General features: G+C 36.2%; 1 protein-coding gene across 1 annotated transcript in view; it reads left to right on the top strand.

Moving 5' to 3' along the window:
* Positions 1–1,041: 1,041 nt before the first annotated feature.
* LOC135203319 (uncharacterized) overlaps positions 1,042–21,915 on the top strand; it is a 319,432-nt gene continuing 298,558 nt past the window's right edge. The window contains exons 1-3 of the mRNA XM_064233063.1: positions 1,042–1,144; positions 3,342–3,434; positions 3,640–3,762. Of these exons, the coding sequence (XP_064089133.1) occupies positions 1,049–1,144; positions 3,342–3,434; positions 3,640–3,762 (312 nt within the window). The 5' untranslated portion in view covers positions 1,042–1,048. The remainder of the gene's footprint in view (positions 1,145–3,341; positions 3,435–3,639; positions 3,763–21,915) is intronic.

The following is a 21,915-nucleotide window of genomic DNA, read 5'->3' on the forward strand; positions in this document are numbered from 1 at the left end:
ACTGATGGTCAAGAACGGATTAATCCATTTTCAGTTATTTCTTATGGGAAACTTTATTCAGTTCTCGAAATAATCGAATTTCGACGCTCCTTCTGGAACGAATTATCGTCGAGAACTGAGGCTCTACTGTATGTTCATTCACAAAATAGATATATACTATGTACTTTTTGTTTGGTGCAGCAGCCAAATCATGAAAATAGAAAGGAATTGTTAGGTAATATGCTTTTGCTTGCTGATCTGATGAAGGGGAAATTGAAGATAGGAAATAATAACTTTTGAAAATGTCTTGAATTTAGTTTAAGGTGATAGTTGAAGACATAATTGGAGCTTGAACTAAAGTAGGCAGTTATAAACATTGAAATAGTGGTCTTGGGTGGGTTAATTATTAAAGTAGGCAGTTTAAAGTGATTTTTAAGGGTGGGGTACCAGGATAACACGGGTATTTACTTATCACGGGGGGTTCTGGACCCTATCCCCCGCGGTTATCGAGGCCCTATTGTACTTCTGATGTCAGAAACTACTCCCCAAGTATTGTTATTTTATTTATTTATTTATTTTTTGGTAATTTCAATAACATTGATATCTATCCCTCAAATGAGGGACTCATAATGTTGACTTTAAGTGAATAAGTCAGGACTCATGATGTCTAACTAGGTCAGAGGTGCTTTCTTGAAAACAGATTCTCTTATTTGATTCTGTTTCATGTTGCTTACAGAGCAATAAGGTTCTGGAACATTATTGATGTTGAGTGTTTTTATTTGAAAGCTTTGAGAAGGTAACCTTTGGTCACATTTTACAATTCAATTTGTCTTGTAAAATAGTTTTTGAGTTGCATCTTCATTCTTATAATCTAACATATTGTAAAGGGAATAGCTTTTGTTTGCTATTTTTTTTCTCTCTGTCTCTAATAAAACTCATCCTCACATATTAATTAGCTTGTCTTATGTCAGGTATCGGGTGGAAGAGACATCGCACCTGCACAGAACATCTCTGATGACAACTTTGGGGTAAAAGGGGGTATGGGAAAACGGGCAAAATACGGGGCCTTATGGTAAATAAGCGTGTTAGAGAGGCAGATGAGAACTCTGGTATATCGTGTGTTAATTTGTCGCCTACCAGGAAAAGGATTCGAGTAGCAGGAAAGGTACTGTACTGTAAATGTTTGTTTCATAAGGACATATGATATTCTGATTTTTGCACTTACATTTTACTGCCATAGCAAAGAATTAAAAGTTTCAGTTTCATTAGATTTGTATCTTCTTAAGTAATTCTGATGTTTGCACTTACTTTTTGCTGGCAAAGCAAGGAATTAAAACTAAGTTTCCTTTACATTTTTATCATGTAATTCAGTTTTATTTATGTAACTCACTAAGTAATTTCATAGCTGTATTTTCCACTTGTGTGGCAGCTTAATTGTGAAAATTACTGTATCACTTCTATTGATTTTGGGTGGGTGACTAACCCGCTGACTGTTTTGAGTACAATAGAAACAACAGAGCAAAAGACCACTTGTTTTCTGCTGGGTTTTGATGGTACATGGAATGTTTGGAGCATCTGTGTTTGTCTTATTACATCGTGATTTTGGGCCAGCCTTCGAGTAGTTGGTGAAGTATTCAGTTTTCGTGTAGCCTTAAATCTTAGAGAAGATAGTTTTTTTTTAAATAAATACCATTTTGACAGTCATGTTGGACAAAGTACCTCCAGCATTAGGTATTGTAGGGAGGAGTGTAAAACCAGGTTGACCAAAGCCACTTCTGACTCATACTATCTGCGCAAATTGTAGGGGACAAGTTTGTATGAAAGATCTTACATGTAAGGAATGTAAAGATTGGGACAAATGTTGGTGAAAGTTATGGTAATCTCACTTAGAAAAACTAGATAGCTAATAAAAGGAAGGCTTCCTCTAGAGTCTGAATTAGAGCTCGTAGTTTAGAACCCACTCTTAAATACAGGCAGTCCCTAGTTATCAGCAGGGGTTTCCATTCCGATGGGCTTCATGATAAGCGAAAATAGACATTAAATGAAACTCTTATGATTTATGGTGCCAATAACTGGATTTTGGTGCTGATAACCAGTTAAATGGTGTGTGTGTTAAGTATGTATTAGTGCCATAACTATTATGATTGCCAATAACCAGAAGTTTAGTTTATGGCACTGAAAATCACAGATTTTAGACAATTGCCATAAAACGGATTATCATTAACCGACTCTGGCAATAACTGGGTACTACCTTTATAGTGTAATAGGTAATCGTGGCAATAACCCGAGTACTACCTTTATAGTGTAGTTGATAATAGTGGCAATAACCGGGTACTACCTTTATAGTGTAGTTGATAATCGTGTCATTCTATCTTCCCCTGCTGTAGCCTTGTCCCCTATCATCAGTCCACCTAATATTATACCATTCACTCCTGTGCCCAGCTCAGTGGTTCCCAACGTTTTTCACTTCATCTCTCCCTCCATGAATTCTCAACCTCCTTCTTGGCCCTTTTCATTTTTCTCTTAAAATTCCACCCCTCCATAAGAAACCAAGAGGTAAAAAAAGGATAAAAGAAATTAATAAAATGCTGATGAAGAAAATACCTGTGCTTTTTTTATTAGAGCTAAAGTTTTTACAAACTTGGCAATTATAAGTCCAGATGAGGTGAAAAAAACCTCCTCCCAAGAGGAAAGAGTGGAAACTTTGCGATGTTCCCTCTTCTTACAAAACGACCTCCACTACGACTTAGGCCGAGCCCGACATTCCTGGCAGGGATTCATCAACGTACAAAGATGAGCTCTGCACGTACTGCAAGTTGTGTAGGGATCTGTAGTTGACGACTGCAAAAACCTAGAGCACTGGACCTCTGGAATACACATGCATTGACGAGGCTGTGAAGACTCGAGGGAAACCATACCAACAAATACACATTCTCAACACTGAAAAAAAACAGAACAGAGGCAGAAAAAATGGGCTTGGGAGGAGAGGAAAGCCTAAGCATCTACTCCCCAAGACGGTTAGGAAAAGACTGGTGTGTCATGAGGTTTGAATGTATGGTTTCTGACTAACTTTCACCTCGTTCTCACAGGCGTTGCCAGATCTCACAGACTGCTTTACAGTCGGAGAGAGTTTTAACCAGTTACCATCTGCCACTTGGAAAATATTCTATTGTTAAGACTCAGGTTTGTTAGCTATGAAAAATACAAATTGGTATCAAACTTTGTCATTTTTTGAAGTAAAAACTTAAGTTACACCATGAGTGACATTTGTCACAAGAAGCTAGTGAAGTAAAGGTTTTATGACTTACTACATACTTTTATGACTGGGTTTTATTGTTAACTTTGATTTGATTCTGTTTCAGAGTGCTCCAGAAAAGAGCCCTAGTGATGATGGAAACTCTCCACCCCATCAGGAAGGACAACCTGACAAATCTGTAAATAACAAGCCTGATAAGGTAAACTTCTTTTGGTCACATTTTTTATTGTTTTCGTTATGATAACTTCAGTGTCCTTCCTTGGAAGTTGGGACTTTCCCTATATTTATTGTTATGTCGTGACAAACATTTGTTACAAGAAGTGAGTTAAGTGAAGATTTTTGTACTTACTACGTACTTTTATGAGTAGGTGTTATTGACAAACCCTGATTTTATTTTGTTTCAGAGTGGCCCAGAAACAAGAAAATCCCTGAGGCGTGTTGATGTTAGTAAGGGTTTGCTGGATGCAAATCCTCCATCCCATCAGGAAGGAGAACCTGATAAATCTGCATTTAAGGACTCTGAAAAGGTAACCTTAACTTTGTCACGTATTAAAATGAATTTTTCCAAATAAAAAGAAGTACTCCTACCTTGATTCTAATCCTCAATCCCCCCTCGTTGTGGGACCGCCTTGACAGGGTTAGTGGGCCCTTGAACCCGAGAATTAGTTGCCATGTTTGAGTCCAAGAGTGTCATATATATTTTGATGTATTTATTTGGGAGTATTATTTTGCAATTTTCCACTTATTGTAAAATTTATCTGACCTGACAAATAGGAAAAGATATAGCTGGGAATGGGTTTAAATCTGAAGTTAAATAGTGGGACTATCAACTGCCCGATAATGTTTGGATCTGAGTTTTTGGGTGGAACTATTCTGCAGGACTGGATCATGGATTCCAGGGGGATAACGGTTCTGGGTATAGTACTCGAGGCATACCCATAATGTGATTAGGGTGGAAGTGATTGTATTCTTGTAATACTCTCAAGTCCCATCAAGTGGGTTTGCCAACATGGTCATTTTAACCTTTGTAGACTGAAGTACCTTCTCATGTCATATTTGAAAATGAAAGGGTACTTGTACATCCTTTCCAGAAAAGACCAATGCAGTGATATTGTTAGAAGACTTGTAGAGTGTTCATGTGTATGTTCTCTTACCTGCTTTTCTCTTCTAGATGATTCGTTCTGCAATCTGTTTCTATGTTTTAGTGATATTGTTAGAGACTTGTAGAGGGTTCAATGTGTTATGTTCTCCCTTACCTTCTTTTCCTCTTCTAGATATTGTTCTGCAATCTGTTTCTAAGTTTTATGGGGATAATTTTTAGTTTTGGATTGGTAATATCAGTCTCTGAGGAGTGTTTAAGCGAGACGAACCACCGAGTTTGTCTCTTTACTATTGCAAAGAATACAAGTTACCGTTACACAAGTTACAACTTATGAAAAAAAATCTGATTAGGATCGTTAAAATGACTAAGTGCTCTGGCAAAGTATTGCATCTTTACAAAATAAACTGGAATTTTTGACATATATTTATGGCAGCAAATGTTGGTGCCAAAGCCTGATGATAGGTCAGCGCAACATTGAATAAAGAAAGACAGGTAATAATGAACATCTCAAAGGGCACCTGGGATTCATATATCATAGATAAAATCTCTCTTCCACCAATGCTAAAGAAGGTTAAAGAGAAATTATCAGCAGAGGTGACCTAGTACTAAAATGGCTACCTGTGGATTTCTCTTGGTTTAAATACTGCCTATTGTGGAACTTTTCTTATTCGTTACTTACCTGAAGAGAGAGAGAGAGCAGTCTCTAAAATACCAACTTTGCATAAAATACCAACTTGCAAAGTTGGCAATCTGCTCCTGAGAACCCACAAGATGCTAACTACCATATTGGGATTTATATTCTGTAGTAGGCCACGATAAAAAAAATGTTGGCAGTCCCAGTGGGAGGATATTTTAACCAATCTAGAAATGCGCAGTATTGTATCATCAGTCTCCCCTTGGTCATATACCTATCTGCCAAGTAGATAGGAAACGATGTTGTGCAGATTGAGGATTGGATGTACAAGATTCACTCATGAGTTTTAGATGTCCCATGAAAATCCTCCATTTTGTGGGAACTGTGAGACATTTGCTGATTGAATGTCTCAGACTTAGGAATTTGAGACATAGGTTCCTATTTTGTGGATGTGACAGAGAAGGTAATTTTGTTCTAGCTACAATTGTCAGAAAAGATTGTAATATAGATCAGTTATGTATCTGTGGGAGACGCGCCGCCTCAACAAAATTTAGTTTATACATAGATTATGTGAGAATTTATATTTGTTTAGATATTTTTATATAAAATTTATTTTAAATTTTATTTTGTTCCATTTAAAATTATTTTGGTGTCAATAACCTAGATGGTGTGACTCCAGGTTTAACCCTTAAACGCCGAGCCTGGTATTTCCGAAAGTGTCTCCCGTATACTGGCGGCATGCAGGAGTGAGCCCCGAAGTGGAAAGTTTAAAAAAAAAAAAAAAAAAAAAAAAAATCATAGTACGATTAGTTTTCAAGATTAAGAGTTCATTTTTGTCTCCTTTTTTTGTCATTGTCTGAAGTTTAGTATGCAACCATCAGAAATAAAAAAAAATATTTATAAATATTGGAATATATGACAGCGCGAAAAAAATTTCATATATAATTGAATACAAATCGTGCTGTGAGCAAAACGGTTAAAGCTAATGAGTTAATTATTTTGTCGATGTATTGTTCACTAAATTGCTGTTTTTGGTATCTAACAAATATTATCACATATGATGCATGAATTCGTAACGCACTAATGTTAAAAAAAAAAAAAAAAATTGTTGTTTTCAAATATTCACCATAAATTGAAATATTGTGTGAGACTCACCTTTTGTTGCAAAATGAAGGTAATTGATTGACCATTACTAGACTGTAAGTGTTGTAGCTTACAATTGCAGTTTTCAACCATTTCGGTCGAGTTAAACGTGGCCGAAGGTAGAATTTTTTTTTTTTTACTTATTTATATGAAAATATTTCAAAACTGATAAAAGCTATAACCATGAGATATTTTTTTGTTGTATTCTACATGAAATTGTGCACATTTTCTTATATAAAACTTATATAACAGTTAATATAAATTGGTGCAAACATTATGACAATCGGACGAAAAAATTTCTGATTTTTTCGGAAGAGTTTTCGTGCTGGCGTAAGGAAAAAGTTTTTTTTTTTTTTTTTTTTTTTACAAATATTCACCATAAATCAAAATATTGTGCTAGAGACTTCCAGTTTGTTGCAAAATGAAGTTAAATGATTGAATATTACTAGAATATAAGCATTTTAGCTTACAATTGCGTTTTTCGACCATTTCGGTCGAGTCAGAAATGACCCAAGGTTGAAATTTGGCACTTATATGAAAAAATGTCAAAACTGATAAAAGCTACAACCATGGGTTGTCTTTTGTTGTATTCTACACGTAATTGCGCACATTTTCACATATAAAACTTTATGTAACGGCTAATATAAAACTGTGCAAAACATTACGACATTCCGACAAAAGAATTTCTGATTTTTTTGGAAGAGTTTTCGTGCTGGCGTAAGGAAAATTTTTTTACAAATATTCACCATAAATCAAAATATTGTGCTAGAGACTTCCAATTTGTTGTAAAATAAAGTTAAATGATTGAATATTACTAGAATGAAAGAGTTTTAGCTTACAATATCGTATTTTGACCATTTGGGTCGAGTCAAAATTGACTGAAGGTTGAAAATTTGGCACTTATTGTTATTTACAGGCGGCCCTCGGTTAGCGGCAGGGGTTCCGTTCCTGGCCACCGACGTTAAGCGATTTTCGACGCTGAGCGATTTTAAAGCCTACGGCCGCCGCACACCTTCTTTCGAAACCCTAGACCAGTCAAAGGCGCCGTAATCCCACAACGGCGCAATAAAGTAAAATTATATTTATGCAGTATAGTACAATAGAATTTACTGCACAGTACATGTGGGTGTCTAAAGTATGTAAAGATATAATAAAGTTTATACAGTGTACAGGTAGCTGTAGTGTTCAGGTTACGATCATTAGTCTTACGATAGTTCGATTTTATGAGAGATCAAATTACAATGGCCTAACTTTATCCATCTTGTAGTTACATAAGTTCAATAACAGCAAAAGAGAATGATGGAAGTATGGTTTTAACGTTATACTCGTTGCATGAACGTGTACAGCCATGAACAACCGAACGAGAAAAGACTAGTTTTTTTTTTTTTTTTTTTTTTTTTCTCCCCTCCTCTCCCCCCCCAATATCTAAGTACAACCGAACTGATAACATCTGTTGGGCTTGTATTTCGATCATCTTACTACAGTGCAACATTACTGTATTTGTTATAAATGGCGTTATGTATAGAATAGAACTGAGATATCTTAATGTAATAACTTTATTCGCTATAGATCAGAGGTAAATATAGATTAAAGATCAATCGGGAAAATATACGTTAAATTTTAAACCTAGTTATAACTGAAGCTGAGAAAACTGTTCAAGCTGCTAATGACTATTATCGTACATCGGCAATAAAGATAAAACTGCAGCAAACGTCTGCCATCACACACAACTGTAGATAAAATTGTGATAAAATCATTTTAATCAAAACTACTGTGCTTGAAAGAACACATTTTACTGTTGGTTTCACGCCGATATAAGATAAATAACGTAAATTCGTATTACGATGATATAAAGGATTATTGCGAACGGAATCACGTAATTTTTTACGCAGTAAACATGCCGCCAACGTAATCTGTTAACGGAAAAAAAAAGTAGATTACATTCACAACGAGACATATTCAATAAATATTTCCACCTAAAAACACGCTGTATAAGGAAAAATAACTGTCTCATATAAGTCAAGTATATATATATTCGTTTATGCTAACTAGAAGCAAGAGCATTCGCTCAGAATTGCGTTATGGTGAAACAAACTCGTATTCATCAGCTGATTTCAAACCACAACATTGGCCGCTCCGCGGAATACGGGCTTAAGTTTGCCTACCGTAGTATTTTAGAATACAATAATATAAGAATACATACAATATTCTTGGATACAGTGAAATAATGTATAAATTTTCAAAGGATTTATGGAAAAGATGCATAATTAATAAAATAATACAATGCATTTTTCGGAACTGGCGGACAAGAACGAACATGAAAAATCATCCCCTGACAACGTGGAGCGTAGTTACAAAGTCTGCCTTAATTTGTATTTTATTTCTGTACAAAAATGAAAATACCTTTACGTAATATATTTTCATACACATTTTAAACATAAAAGCATAAACATTTGCAAAAACATTTGAAAAATCGACACATCGATCGCTAAATTTGCACTCTTTTTAACTATATTTTCGGAAGAGCGGTAGACGGCGGCATACAAGAACGAACTTGAAAAAAACATCGTAGTCGATAACTTGAAGGGGAGTTTCAAAAGCTGCCTTTTTATCATTTTTCAGCACAGAAATAAAAATACCCTATTCGTAATACATTTCATCAATACACATTTTAAATATAAAAGCATAAACCATTTATAAAATAGACCATCAATTGCTAATTTGCACTTTTTTTTAATTATATTTTCGGAAGAGCGGCAGGCGGTGGCTTACAAGAAAGAACATGAAAAAACATCGTATTTGATAACGTGAAGGGCAGTTTCAAAAGCTGCCTTTGTATCATATTTCTGTACAGAAATAAAAATGCCTTTCACGTAATACATTTTCATACACATTTTAAACAAAAGCATGAACATTTATGAATCGACACATCCATAGCTAAATTTGCACTTATGTAACTCGATATTTTCGGCATAGAACAGCGTCAGAGGCATATATTTTACCCTAATACCTACATAATAACTCTCCATAAAATTTTGTTAATATAATTTGCGTAACCTTTATGGTCTGAACGGCATTTCTACATATGTATGAACTCGTTAGACAACGGCGCTAGCGGCGCTGTTAACTGAAATTTGTGCCGTAAAGATACCTTTTAAATGCCTTATTTTTTTTAATGAATATTTTTGACGACCGCCGTAAAACCAATTGCCGTTGAGTGATTGCGCCGTTAACCGCGGGCCGCCTGTATATGAAAATATTTCAAAACTGATAAAAGCTACAACCTTTGGTTATTTTTTTGTTGTATTCTATATGAAATTGCGCATATTTTCATATAAATTCTTATGTAACTGCTAATATAAAACGGTGCAAACATTACACAATCAGACGAAGGAAATCATGATTTTTTCGCCAGTTACCGTGCGGTCGCAAGGATAGTTTTTTTTTTTTTTTTTCAAAAATTTACCATAAATTGAAATATTGTGCTACAGACTTCCAATTTGTTGCAAAATGAAGTAAAATGATTGAATATTACTAGAATATAGGAGTTTTAATTTACAATTGCATTTTTCAACCGTTTCGGTTGAGTGAAAGTTGACTGAAGGTTGAAATTTTGGCACAGTTTTTTTTATATGAAAATATTTCAAAACTGATAAAAGCTACAACCATGGGTTATTATTTGTCGTATTTTACATGAAATTGCACACATTTGCATATATATAAGTATGTATCATCTAATATAAAGTGGAGCCTAAATTATGTCAAAGTGACGAAATGATTTCCGAGATGTGTCGCTGATGCTTTTTGGTGGAAGAAGAAAGAAATTCACGCCTGGGTAACGCTTGTAAACAAAACAACAGCTTGAACCGTGAACTCCCAGAATCCCTCAAAATGTGTGATTCAAAAGTTTTGCCAAGTAAGCCTATAACTTTTTTTTCCGCAAATAAAAAATTTTTTTTTTTTTCTACGTATCATATGTCAATTAAGCACCTATTAGACAATTTTATTCGATGGTTAATACGTCTTAATAGGCGTTTTAGGGTTAATAGACACAATCAATCAATTTATCTATACAAAACCTTGACAGTTAGAAGGCTGATATCTGCACCCAGACTACTTTTTCTCAAAAAATATCCCTTGAAAATTTACAATTATAACTAAATGAACAGTAATTAGACCTCTGGTATCTTTATTTTACATAAAATTCACACCTACCATCCCCACGCAAAATTTGCCAATTAATTTGCAAATAATTGTAAAGGGTACATTGATATTTATTGTTTGAAAATTAATAAATCACTTTTCTACCATACAAAAATATGCATATCAGTAAGAGAGAAAGAGGGAGGGAGAGAATTATTATTTTTATTATTTGATATTTAATTTTATTAAAGTTTAATACCATATTAATCAGTATTAATATTTGAAAGTTACATTTCTGTATCATAAGAATGTATTTAGACATGAAAACAACATCAAAACACACTAGTTAGTGAATGTTTATTCACAGAAAAGTGTGCGAGTGATCTTGTATTTAGACATGAAAACAACATCAAAACACACTAGTTAGTGAATGTTTATTCACAGAAAAGTGTGCGAGTGAGCTAGTCCCCCCTCAAATAATTTTTCAGATTAGTTCCCCCAAAAAAATCCACGAGTGAGTGCGAATCTGAAGAAAGCAAATACAGTGTCTCAACTATATAGCCATAATAGTTAATGTCAGTCAGTTAACAGGCGTCAGTCCTATTATAATGGCAATCTCAGATTGAATTAAAGGGTAATTGGAAATTTGGAAAGAATCATTTGCCTCTTATTTGGTAGTTTGCCTAAATTAAATCATAAAGTGCAATTTTGTTTATATTTATTGAACAGAATAGTTTATTTTGTATCTTGAAGTATAGTGGGCCCTCGCTTAGTCGTGGATCAGCAACAAATGCATGAACAGATTCACATAATGATATTAACTGACAATAAAGGTAATAAAACCACTCTCACCTTATATATTATTGGCATATCTTCATAATATATAGCCTATTCATGGAATAATCCCACATCATTGACATCAACTTGTAGTTGAGCGGCCAGCAGAAATGTAAACATTGAGTTACACTTAACAGCACCTTGTCATTCTTAACCTTTTAGAAATGTTGATAGTAGTAGTGTAATACAGTAGCAATAACATTTAGGAGGAAAACAATTTTCAATTCGAACTTCATTATTGTTTTGGTATAACGCAATCAACTTCTCTGAACACTGCAGTCATACAAACAATAATTGTCATTGATTATCGTATTGCTGTTTGCGATCGGCGACGAAGCTTAAACATAGTAAAACCAGTTTTACCTTATATATTATTGTCATATATATTCATATTAAGATTCATATCTTATATATTATTGGCATATCTTCATAATAAAAAGCCTCTTCAAGGAATAATTCCTTGGGGAATGTATTTTTCAAAAGACAAAAATACACTTTACATGTTTACAGCATGCAACGATTATTTTGAGGTGATTACATTAATATTACAGTATGGTTACTCTAAGCAGACAGTAACTATTTTTTTTATCATAAATGCATATTCATTCACGAAAAAAACTATGTATGACCACCGTGACGTCACCAAACCTAGTCTCGTTCGTACATACTATCTTTACACAGTGTGATAGTGGTTACACTGTTTCTACAAACTAACGATGTATTTTACGTAAGTATCCTCTAAATTCTGTCATAAATTCACTTTACCTTACTTTTTTTGTGGCCCGCCCAAATACTACGAATATCCCGGAAAATTAGCGAAATCACAAATTTTTATCATAGAGCAAGATTCACTAATTATTGTGTTTTCTTCTTTTCATGACTAAACGCATTTTTAGGACACACTCATTTACAAATGTTCAAGTACTATGAATGTAAATAGCAAAATTCTATTCTCTCTCTCTCTCTCTCTCTCTCTCTCTCTCTCTCTCTCTCTCTCTCTCTCTCTCTCTCTCTCTCTCTCAAATGTTCAAGTACTATGAATGTAAATAGCAAAATTCTCTCTCTCTCTCTCTCTCTATCAAGGAAATATGAATTACTGTATCATATCATTAAATTATTATGTACAAACGTTAAAAATAATAATTCCATTAATAAATTCGTTTCTTTTAGCAAACTTAAAATTGTTTTCCAAAATAAAATTCTTCTTTCGGTAAATAAACGTTCCATCAGCTGATTCTAAACAACCGTAAACAAAAGAACAAAACTTAGGTTTTTTTATGGCTGTATTTTGCTTGTTTATACATTAATATTAATAGTTGGGTGGAGTAATTCTTTACAGTAAATGTTTTTTTTTTATTATCATAAATTATGTTCATTCACAAAATAGATATATTATATGATATTTTTTTAGTTTGGTTTCAGCAGCCAAATCATGAAAATAGAAAGGAATTGTTAGGTAATATGCTTTTGCTTGCTGATCTGATGAAGGGGAAATTGAAGATAGGAAATAATAACTTTTGAAAATGTCTTGAATATAGTTTAAGGTGATAGTTGAAGACATATTTGGAGCTTGAACTAAAGTAGGCAGTTATAAACATTGAAATAGTGGTCTTGGGTGGGTTAATTATTAAAGTAGGCAGTTTAAAGTGATTTTAAGGGGGGTACCAGGATAACACGGGTATTTACTTATCACGGGGGGTTCTGGACCCTATCCCCCGCGGTTATCGAGGCCCTATTGTACTTCTGATGTCAGAAACTACTCCCCAAGTATTGTTATTTTATTTATTTATTTATTTTTTGGTAATTTCAATAACATTGATATCTATCCCTCATGTTGACTTTAAGTGAATAAGTCAAGACTCATGATGTCTAACTAGGTCAGAGGTATTTTCTTGAAGACAGATTCTCTTATTTGATTCTGTTTCATGTTGCTTACAGAGCAATAAGGTTCTGGAACATTATTGATGTTGAGTGTTTTTATTTGAAAGCTTTGAGAAGGTAACCTTTGGTCACATTTTACAATTCAATTTGTCTTGTAAAATAGTTTTTGAGTTGCATCTTCATTCTTATAATCTAACATATTGTAAAGGGAATAGCTTTTGTTTGCTATTTTTTTTCTCTCTGTCTCTCATGAAATAACCACCACATCCTCAACATATTAATTAGCTTGTGCTTATGTCAGGGTTATCGGGTGGCCAAGGGGGGAAGGAGCAGACATTTTGGGGGTTAAAATATTGGGGAAAACGGGGGGTGGGAAAACCGGGGCCTTATGGCGTAAATAAGCGCTGTTAGAGAGGCAGATGAGGAACTCTGGTATATCGTGTGTTTAATTTGTCGCCCTACCAGGAAAAGGATTCGAGTAGCAGGAAAGGTACTGTACTGTAAATGTTTGTTTCATAAGGACATATGATATTCTGATTTTTGCACTTTCATTTTACTGCCATAGCAAAGAATTAAAAGTTTCAGTTTCATTAGATTTGTATCTTCTTAAGTAATTCTGATGTTTGCACTTACTTTTTGCTGGCAAAGCAAGGAATTAAAACTAAGTTTCCTTTACATTTTTATCATGTAATTCAGTTTTATTTATGTAACTCACTAAGTAATTTCATAGCTGTATTTTTCCACTTGTGTGGCAGCTTAAATGTGAAAATTGCTGTATCACTTCTTATTGATTTTGGGTGGGCGTGAATAAACCCGGCGACTGTTTTGAGTACAATAGAAACAAAACAGAGCAAAAGACCACTTTTTTTTTTTTTGCTGGGTTTTGATGGTACATGGAATGTTTGGAGCATCTGTGTTTGTCTTATTACATCGTGATTTTGGGCCAGCCTTCGAGTAGTTGGTGAAGTATTCAGTTTTCGTGTAGCCTTAAATCTTAGAGAAGATAGTTTTTTTTTTTTTTTAAATAAATACCATTTTGACAGTCATGTTGGACAAAGTACCTCCAGCATTAGGTATTGTAGGGAGGAGTGTAAAACCAGGTGACCAAAGCCACTGTCTGACTCATTACTATCTGCGCAAATTGTAGGGGACAAGTTTGTATGAAAGATCTTACATGTGAGGAATGTAAAGATTGGGACAAATGTTGGTGATTTTTATGGTAATCTCACTTAGAAAAACTAGATAGCTAATAAAAGGAAGGCTTCCTCTAGAGTCTGAATTAGAGCTCGTAGTTTAGAACCCACTCTTAAATACAGGCAGTCCCTAGTTATCAGCAGGGGTTTCCATTCCGATGGGCTTCATGATAAGCGAAAATAGACATTAAATGAAACTCTTATGATTTATGGTGCCAATAACTGGATTTTGGTGCTGATAACAGTTTAAATGGGTGTGTGTATTAAGTATGTATTAGTGCTATAAACTATTATTAATGCCAATAACCAGAAGTCTGGTTTATGGCACTGAAAATCACAGATTTTAGACAATTGCCATAAAACGGATTATCATTAACCGACTCTGGCAATAACTGGGTACTACCTTTATAGTGTAATAAGGTAATTTTGGCAATAACCCGAAGTACTACCTTTTTAGTGTAGTTGATAATAGTGGCAATAACTGGGTACTACCTTTATAGTGTAGTAGATAATCGTGTCATTCTATCTTCCCCTGCTGTAGCCTTGTCCCCTATCATCAGTCCACCTAATATTATACCATTCACTCCTGTGCCCAGCTCAGTGGTTCCCAACGTTTTTCACTTCATCTCTCCCTCCATGAATTCTCAACCTCCTTCTTGCCCCTTTTCATTTTTCTCTAAAATTCCACCCCTCCATAAGAAACCAAGAGGTAAAAAAAGGATAAAAAAAATTAATAAAATGCTGATGAAGAAAATACCTTTGCTTTATTTATTAGAGCTAAAGTTTTTACAAACTTGGCAATTATAAGTCCAGATGAGGTGAAAAAAAACACGCCTCCCAAGAGGAAAGAGTGGAAACTTTGCGATGTTCCCTCTTTCTAAATGACCTCCACTACGACTTAGGCCGAGCCCGACATTCCTGGCAGGGATTCATCAACGTACAAAGATGAGCTCTGGCACGTACTGCAAGTTGTGTAGGGATCTGTAGTTGACGACTGCAAAAACCTAGAGCACTGGACCTCTGGAATACACATGCATTGACGAGGCTGTGAAGACTCGAGGGAAGCCATACCAACAAATACACATTCTCAACACTGAAAAAAACAGAACAGAGGCAGAAAAAATGGGCTTGGGAGGAGAGGAAAGCCTAAGCATCTACTCCCCAAGACAGTTAGGAAAAGAACTGGTGTGTCATGAGGTTTTGATGTATGGTTTCTAACTAACTTTCACCTTGTTCTCACAGGCGTTGCCAGATCTCACAGACTGCTTTACAGTCGGAGAGTGTTTTAACCAGTTACCATCTGCCGCTTGGAAAATATCCTATTGTTAAGACTTCAGGTTTGTTAGCTATGAAAAATACAAATTGGTATCAAACTTTGTCATTTTTTGAAGTAAAAACTTAAGTTACACCATGAGTGACACTTGTCACAAGAAGCTAGTGAAGTAAAGATTTTATGACTTACTACATACTTTTATGACTGGGTTTTATTGTTAACTTTGATTTGATTCTGTTTCAGAGTGCTCCAGAAAAGAGCCCTAGTGATGATGGAAACTCTCACCCCATCAGGAAGGACAACCTGACAAATCTGTAAATAACAAGCCTGATAAGGTAAACTTCTTTTTGGTCACATTTTTTATTGTTTTCGTTATGATAACTTCAGTTGTCTTTCCTTGGAAGTAGGGACTTTCCCTATATTTATTGTTATGTCGTGACAAAAACATTTGTTACAAGAAGTGAGTTAAGTGAAGATTTTTGTATTACTACGTACTTTTATGTATGTGGTTATTGACAAACTCTGATTTTATTTTGTTTCGAGTGGCCCAGAAACAAGAAAACTCCCTGAGGCGTGTTGATGTTAGTAAGGGTTTGCTGGATGCAAATCCTCCATCCCATCAGGAAGGAGAACCTGATAAATCTGCATTTAAGGACTCTGAAAGGTAACCTTAACTTTGGTCACATATTTAAAAGAATGAATTTTTCCAATAAAAAGAAGTACTCCTACCTTGATTCTAATCCTCAATCCCCCATCGTTGTGGGACCACCTTCGACAGGGTTAGAGGGCCCTTGAACCCGAAGAATTAGTTGCCATGTTTGAGTCCAAGAGTGTCATATATATTTTGATGTATTTATTTGGGAGTATTATTTTTGCAATTTTCCACTTATTGTAAAAATTTATCTGACCTGGCAAATAGGAAAAGATATAAGCTGGGAATGGGTTAAATCTGAAGTTAAATAGTGGGACCATCAAATGCCCGATAATGTTTGGATCTGAGTTTATGGGTGGAACTATTCTGCAGGACCTGGATCATGGATTCCAGGGGGTGGGGGGATAAACGGTTCTGGGTATAGTACTCGAGGCATACCCATAATGTGATTAGGGTGGAAGATGATTGTATTCTTGTAATGCTCTCAAGTCCCATCAAGTGGGTTTGCCAACATGGTCATTTTTTTAAAAACCTTTGTAGACTGAAGTACCTCTCATGGTATATTTGAAAATGAAAAGGGTACTTGTACATCCTTTCCAGAAAAGACCAATGCAGTGATATGTTAGAAGACTTGTAGAGTGTTTTCATGTGTATGTTCTCTTACCTGCTTTTCTGTTCTAGATGTTTCGTTCTGCAATCTGTTTCTATGTTTTATAGTGGATAAATTTTTAGTTGTAGATTGGTAATATCAGTCTCTGAGGAGTGTTTAAGCGAGACGAACCGCCGGATTTGTTTCTTTACTATTGCAAAAAATACAAGTTGCCGTTACACAAGTTACAACTATTAAAAAAGATCTTATTAGGATCGTTAAAATGACTAATGCTCTGGCAAAGTATTGCATCTTTACAAAATAAACTGGAATTTTTGACATATATTATAGCAGCAAATGTTGGTGCCACAGCCTGTGATAGGTCAGCGCAACATTGAATAAGAAAGACAGGAATAATGAACATCTCAAAGGGCACCTGGGATTCATATATCATAGATAAAATCTCTCTTCCACCAATGCTAAAGAAGGTTAAAGAGAAAATTATCAGCAGAGGTGACCTAGTACTAAAATGGTCTACCTGTGGATTTCTCTTGGTTTAAATACTGCCTATTGTGGAACTTTTCTTATTCGTTACTTACCTGAAGAGAGAGACAGCAGTCTCTAAAATACCAACTTGCAAAGTTGGCAATCTGCTCCTGAGAACCCACAAGATGCTAACTACCATATTGGGATTTATATTCTGTAGTAGGCCACGATAAAAAAAATGTTGGCAGTCCCAGTGGGAGGATATTTTAACCAATCTAGAAATGCGCAGTATTGTATCATCAGTCTCCCCTTGGTCATATACCTATCTGCCAAGTAGATAGGAAACGAGTTGTGCAGATTGAGATTGGATGTACAAGATTCACTCATGAGTTTTAGATGTCCCATGAAAATCCTCCATTTGTGGGAACTGTGAGACATTTGCTGATTGAATGTCTCAGACTTAGGAATTTGAGACATAGGTTCCTATTTTGTGGATGTGACAGAGAAGGTAATTTTGTTCTAGCTACAATTGTCAGAAAAGATTGTAATATAGATCAGTTATGTATCTATGTGGGAGACGCGCCGCCTCAACAAAATTTAGATTATACATAGATTATGTGAGAATTTATATTTTAGATATTTTTATATAAAATTTAAATTTTACTTTTATTTTGTTCCATTTAAAATGATTTTGGTGTCAATAACCTAGATGTTGTGACTCCAGGTTTAACCCTTAAACGCCGAGCTGGTATTTCCGAAAGTGTCTCCCGTATGCCGGCGGCATTCGGGAGTGAGCCCCAAAGCGGAAAGTTTTTTTAAGAAAAAATCATAGCACGATTAGTTTTCAAGATTAAGAGTTCATTTTTGTCTCCTTTTTTTGTCATTGTCTGAAGTTTAGTATGCAACCATCAGAAATGAAAAAAAATATTTATAAATTTTGGAATATATGACAGTGGGAAAAAAATTTCATATATAATTGAATACAAATCGTGCTGTGAGCAAAACGGTTAAAGCTAATGAGTTAATTATTTTGTCGATGTATTGTTCACTAATTGCTATGTTTTCGGTATATAACAAATATATGACAATATGATGCATGAATTCGTAAACGCACTAATGTTAAAAAAAAAAAAAATTTTGTGTTCAAATATTCACCATAAATTGAAATATTGTGTGAGACTTACCTTTTGTTGCAAAATGAAGGTAATTGATTGACCATTACTAGACTGTAAGTGTTGTAGCTTACAATTGCAGTTTTCAACCATTTCGGTCGAGTTAAACGTGGCCGAAGGTAGAATTTTTTTTTATTTACTTATTTATATGAAAATATTTCAAAACTGATAAAAGCTATAACCATGAGATATTTTTTTGTTGTATTCTACATGAAATTGTGCACATTTTCTTATATAAAACTTATATAACAGTTAATATAAATTGGTGCAAACATTATGACAATCAGACGAAAAAATTAATGAATTTTTCGGAAGAGTTTTCGTGCTGGCGTAAGAAAAAGATTTTTTTTTTTTTTTTTTTTTTTTTTTTTTTTTTTACAAATATTCACCATAAATCAAAATATTGTGCTAGAGACTTCCAGTTTGTTGCAAAATGAAGTTAAATGATTGAATATTACTAGAATATAAGAATTTTAGCTTACAATTGCGTTTTTCGACCATTTCGTTTGAGTCAGAAATATTTCGTTTGAGTCAGAAATGACCCAAGGTTGAAATTTGGCACTTATCATTATTTTTATGAAAAAATGTCAAAACTGATAAAAGCTACAACCATGGGTTGTCTTTTGTTGTATTTTACACGTACTTGCGCACATTTTCATATATAAAACTTTATGTAACGGCTAATATAAAACTGTGCAAAACATTACGACATTCCGACAAAGAATTTCTGATTTTTTTGGAAGAGTTTCGTGTGCTGGCGTAAGGAAAAAGTTTTTTTTACAAATATTCACCATAAATCAAAATATTGTGCTAGAGACTTCCAATTTGTTGTAAAATAAAGTTAAATGATTGAATATTACTAGAATGAAAGAGTTTTAGCTTACAATATCGTATTTTGACCATTTGGGTCGAGTCAAAATTGACTGAAGGTGAAAATTGGCACTTATTGTTATTTACAGGCGGCCCTCGGTTAGCGGCAGGGGTTTCCGTTCCTGGCCACCGACGCCAAGCGATTTTCGACGCTGAGCGATTTTAAAGCCTACGGCCACCTCACACCTTCTTTCGAAACCCTAGACCAGTCAAAGGCGCCGTAATCCCACAACGGCGCAATAAGTAAAATTATATTTATGCAGTATAGTACAATAGAATTTACTGCACAGTAATGTGGGGTCTAGAGTATGTAAAGATATAATAAAGTTATACAGGTGTACAGGTAGCTGTAGTGTTCAGGTTACGATCATTAGTCTTACGATAGTTCGATTTTATGAGAGATCAAATTACAATGGCCTAACTTTGTCCATCTTGTAGTTATATAAGTTCAATAACAGCAAAAGAGAATGATGGAAGTATGGTTTTAACATTATACTTGTTGCATGAACGTGTACAGCCATGAACAACCGAACGAGAAGACTATTTTTTTTTTTTTTTTTTTCTCTCCTCTAAGTACAACCGAACTGGATAACATCTGTTTGGCTTGTTTGTTCCGACACGGCATACAAACCTTCGGTCCTTTTACAATAGGAAGGTACTAGCGGCAGCTGGATAGGTCGTAAGCTTTCAAACAAGGGGTTCGGTAGTTAACTGCTTGTCCAACAGGCGCGCGCGCGACTGGGAGGTAAACAAACCACTTTTGTTTTCGCCTGCTGGCTGTCGTAGACGTGTATCATCGCTCTCTGCCCACTTCATCATCGTTGCTTTCGCATGGTTGTGTTTCTTTTTTCTATTTATCTAGTGAAACTGAATTGTAAAGTACAATCATTTCATATTTATTTCCATTGAATTCAATTGTGAATTAAAGGATCTTGGTTTCTCCTCGCCCTCCGATTACCCGAGTGCCGGGACTGAAGGGCGTAAGTGCGGGAATTCATTTTTCCCAGAAATGATCCTCGTATTGTGTATGCTCGGTGCTGAGGGCGGGAGAGCGCTCGCTCCGAGCTTATATTTTGGTTGGAAATGTGTAGATGAAAATCGTAAGTAAGTGCCTTTTCATTTATATTTTTTTGACCTGTATGCTCGTTGCCGAGCGAATGCGCTCGGCACGAAAACTTATTCTGTATGGAAGTGGAATCGCAAGTACAGTATCTTTTTCATTTTCATATATTTATTTTGATTGTAGCAATACTCATTTTGGATCAGTTTCCGCTCTTACCCGGAAATTGATCCTTTCCCCTTTTTATTTGAATGAAGTGAAATCGCAAGTGCAGTTCTTTTTCATTTTCATATTTTATTGAGATTGCATTATTTACTTGGATCAATGTTTCCGCTATTTCCCGGGAATTGATCCTTCCCCTTTTTCCCCTTTTTATTTTGTATGAAGTGAAATCGCAAGCGCAGTATTCTTTTTCATTTTTCATATATATTTTGATTGCATCAATTCATTATGGATCAAGGTTTCCGTTCATAATCGGGAATGGATCCTTTTACCCTTGCGCTCGGTACCGAGGGCGCAAATGCGCTCGATCCGAGCCCTTATTCATTGTGAAGTGAATCGTAATGCAAGATTCTTTTTCATGTTATTCCTTTTATTATTGATTGCATCAATATTTATTTTGGTTCAAGTTCCGCTCAGTCAGGGAATTGATCCTTATGCCCTTGCATTTGGGCCGAGGGCACGATTGCTCTCGGGCTCTTATCATTATTGTTGGGGGTACATGGGTGCTGTGCGGGGGTGGGGAACAAGAATCCCCCCCCCCCCCCCCCCCCCCCCTCAGCTCCCACAGAGTGGCCCTTCCGGGAGGGGGGAGGGGGGGGGGTTTGGTTCTTCTCCTCCCCCAATCCGTCGAGCGCAGGGAGGGCGCTCGGTGCCCGATATACAATTGTATCCGGGGTCTTCCACTCGTTCGGTGTGGGGCTCACCCCCCCGTGCGAGGGGATTCATCCCCCCCACTAATCACTACTACTGTTATTTTTTGCAGGTGCTACTGCCACGAGGGTGGACCTTGGTGAGGTATGGGCGTCCTTCCATTTGCAGGGCGTGCTAGTGTCCAGGGGCTGCGGTTCTATGTCTGGGCCTACTGCGGTCACCCATGGAGTGGTGACCACGCTCCAGGTGACGACGTCCCCCCTCACCTGGTGTACTCGCCTCACGTGGTAACAGTCTTGCCTACAGCCGCTGTGAAGTGCCGTTCGTCGTACCGATGAGGGGGGCGTGCCGCCGCCGCTCGTGGTTGCCGCGCTGCCGAGACCACACTTCCGCTGCCCTAGAGCTCGCCCATGGACCTGCCGCCGGTACCAGGATGTTGCTGGCTGCTGTCTCCACCTCCTGTGTTTCCGGTGCTGCCTGCCGTACCTGCCGATTCTGGGCTGACTGTCCATGCAGTTGCGCGCTGGCTGTCCCTGCCGTTGCTGCGCTGGCTGTCCCTGCCGTTGCTGCGCTGGCTGTCCCTACCGATGCTGTGCTGGCTGTGCTGCTGTCCTGAGATGCCCATACCTGCTGACGTCGTCCCTGTTCGTGTCGGGTACTACCCCAGACTTTGGTCTGTCTGTACAGGTGCGTCTGGGCCCTGTGGCTTCGGCTACAGCAGCCCCGGCTCCGCCCTGGATAGCAGATCTTACGTCTGTCCTGAGGGAAGCTG

This window comes from Macrobrachium nipponense, chromosome 36 (assembly GCF_015104395.2).
Source record: "Macrobrachium nipponense isolate FS-2020 chromosome 36, ASM1510439v2, whole genome shotgun sequence".
NCBI classification, from domain to species: Eukaryota; Metazoa; Arthropoda; class Malacostraca; order Decapoda; family Palaemonidae; genus Macrobrachium; species Macrobrachium nipponense.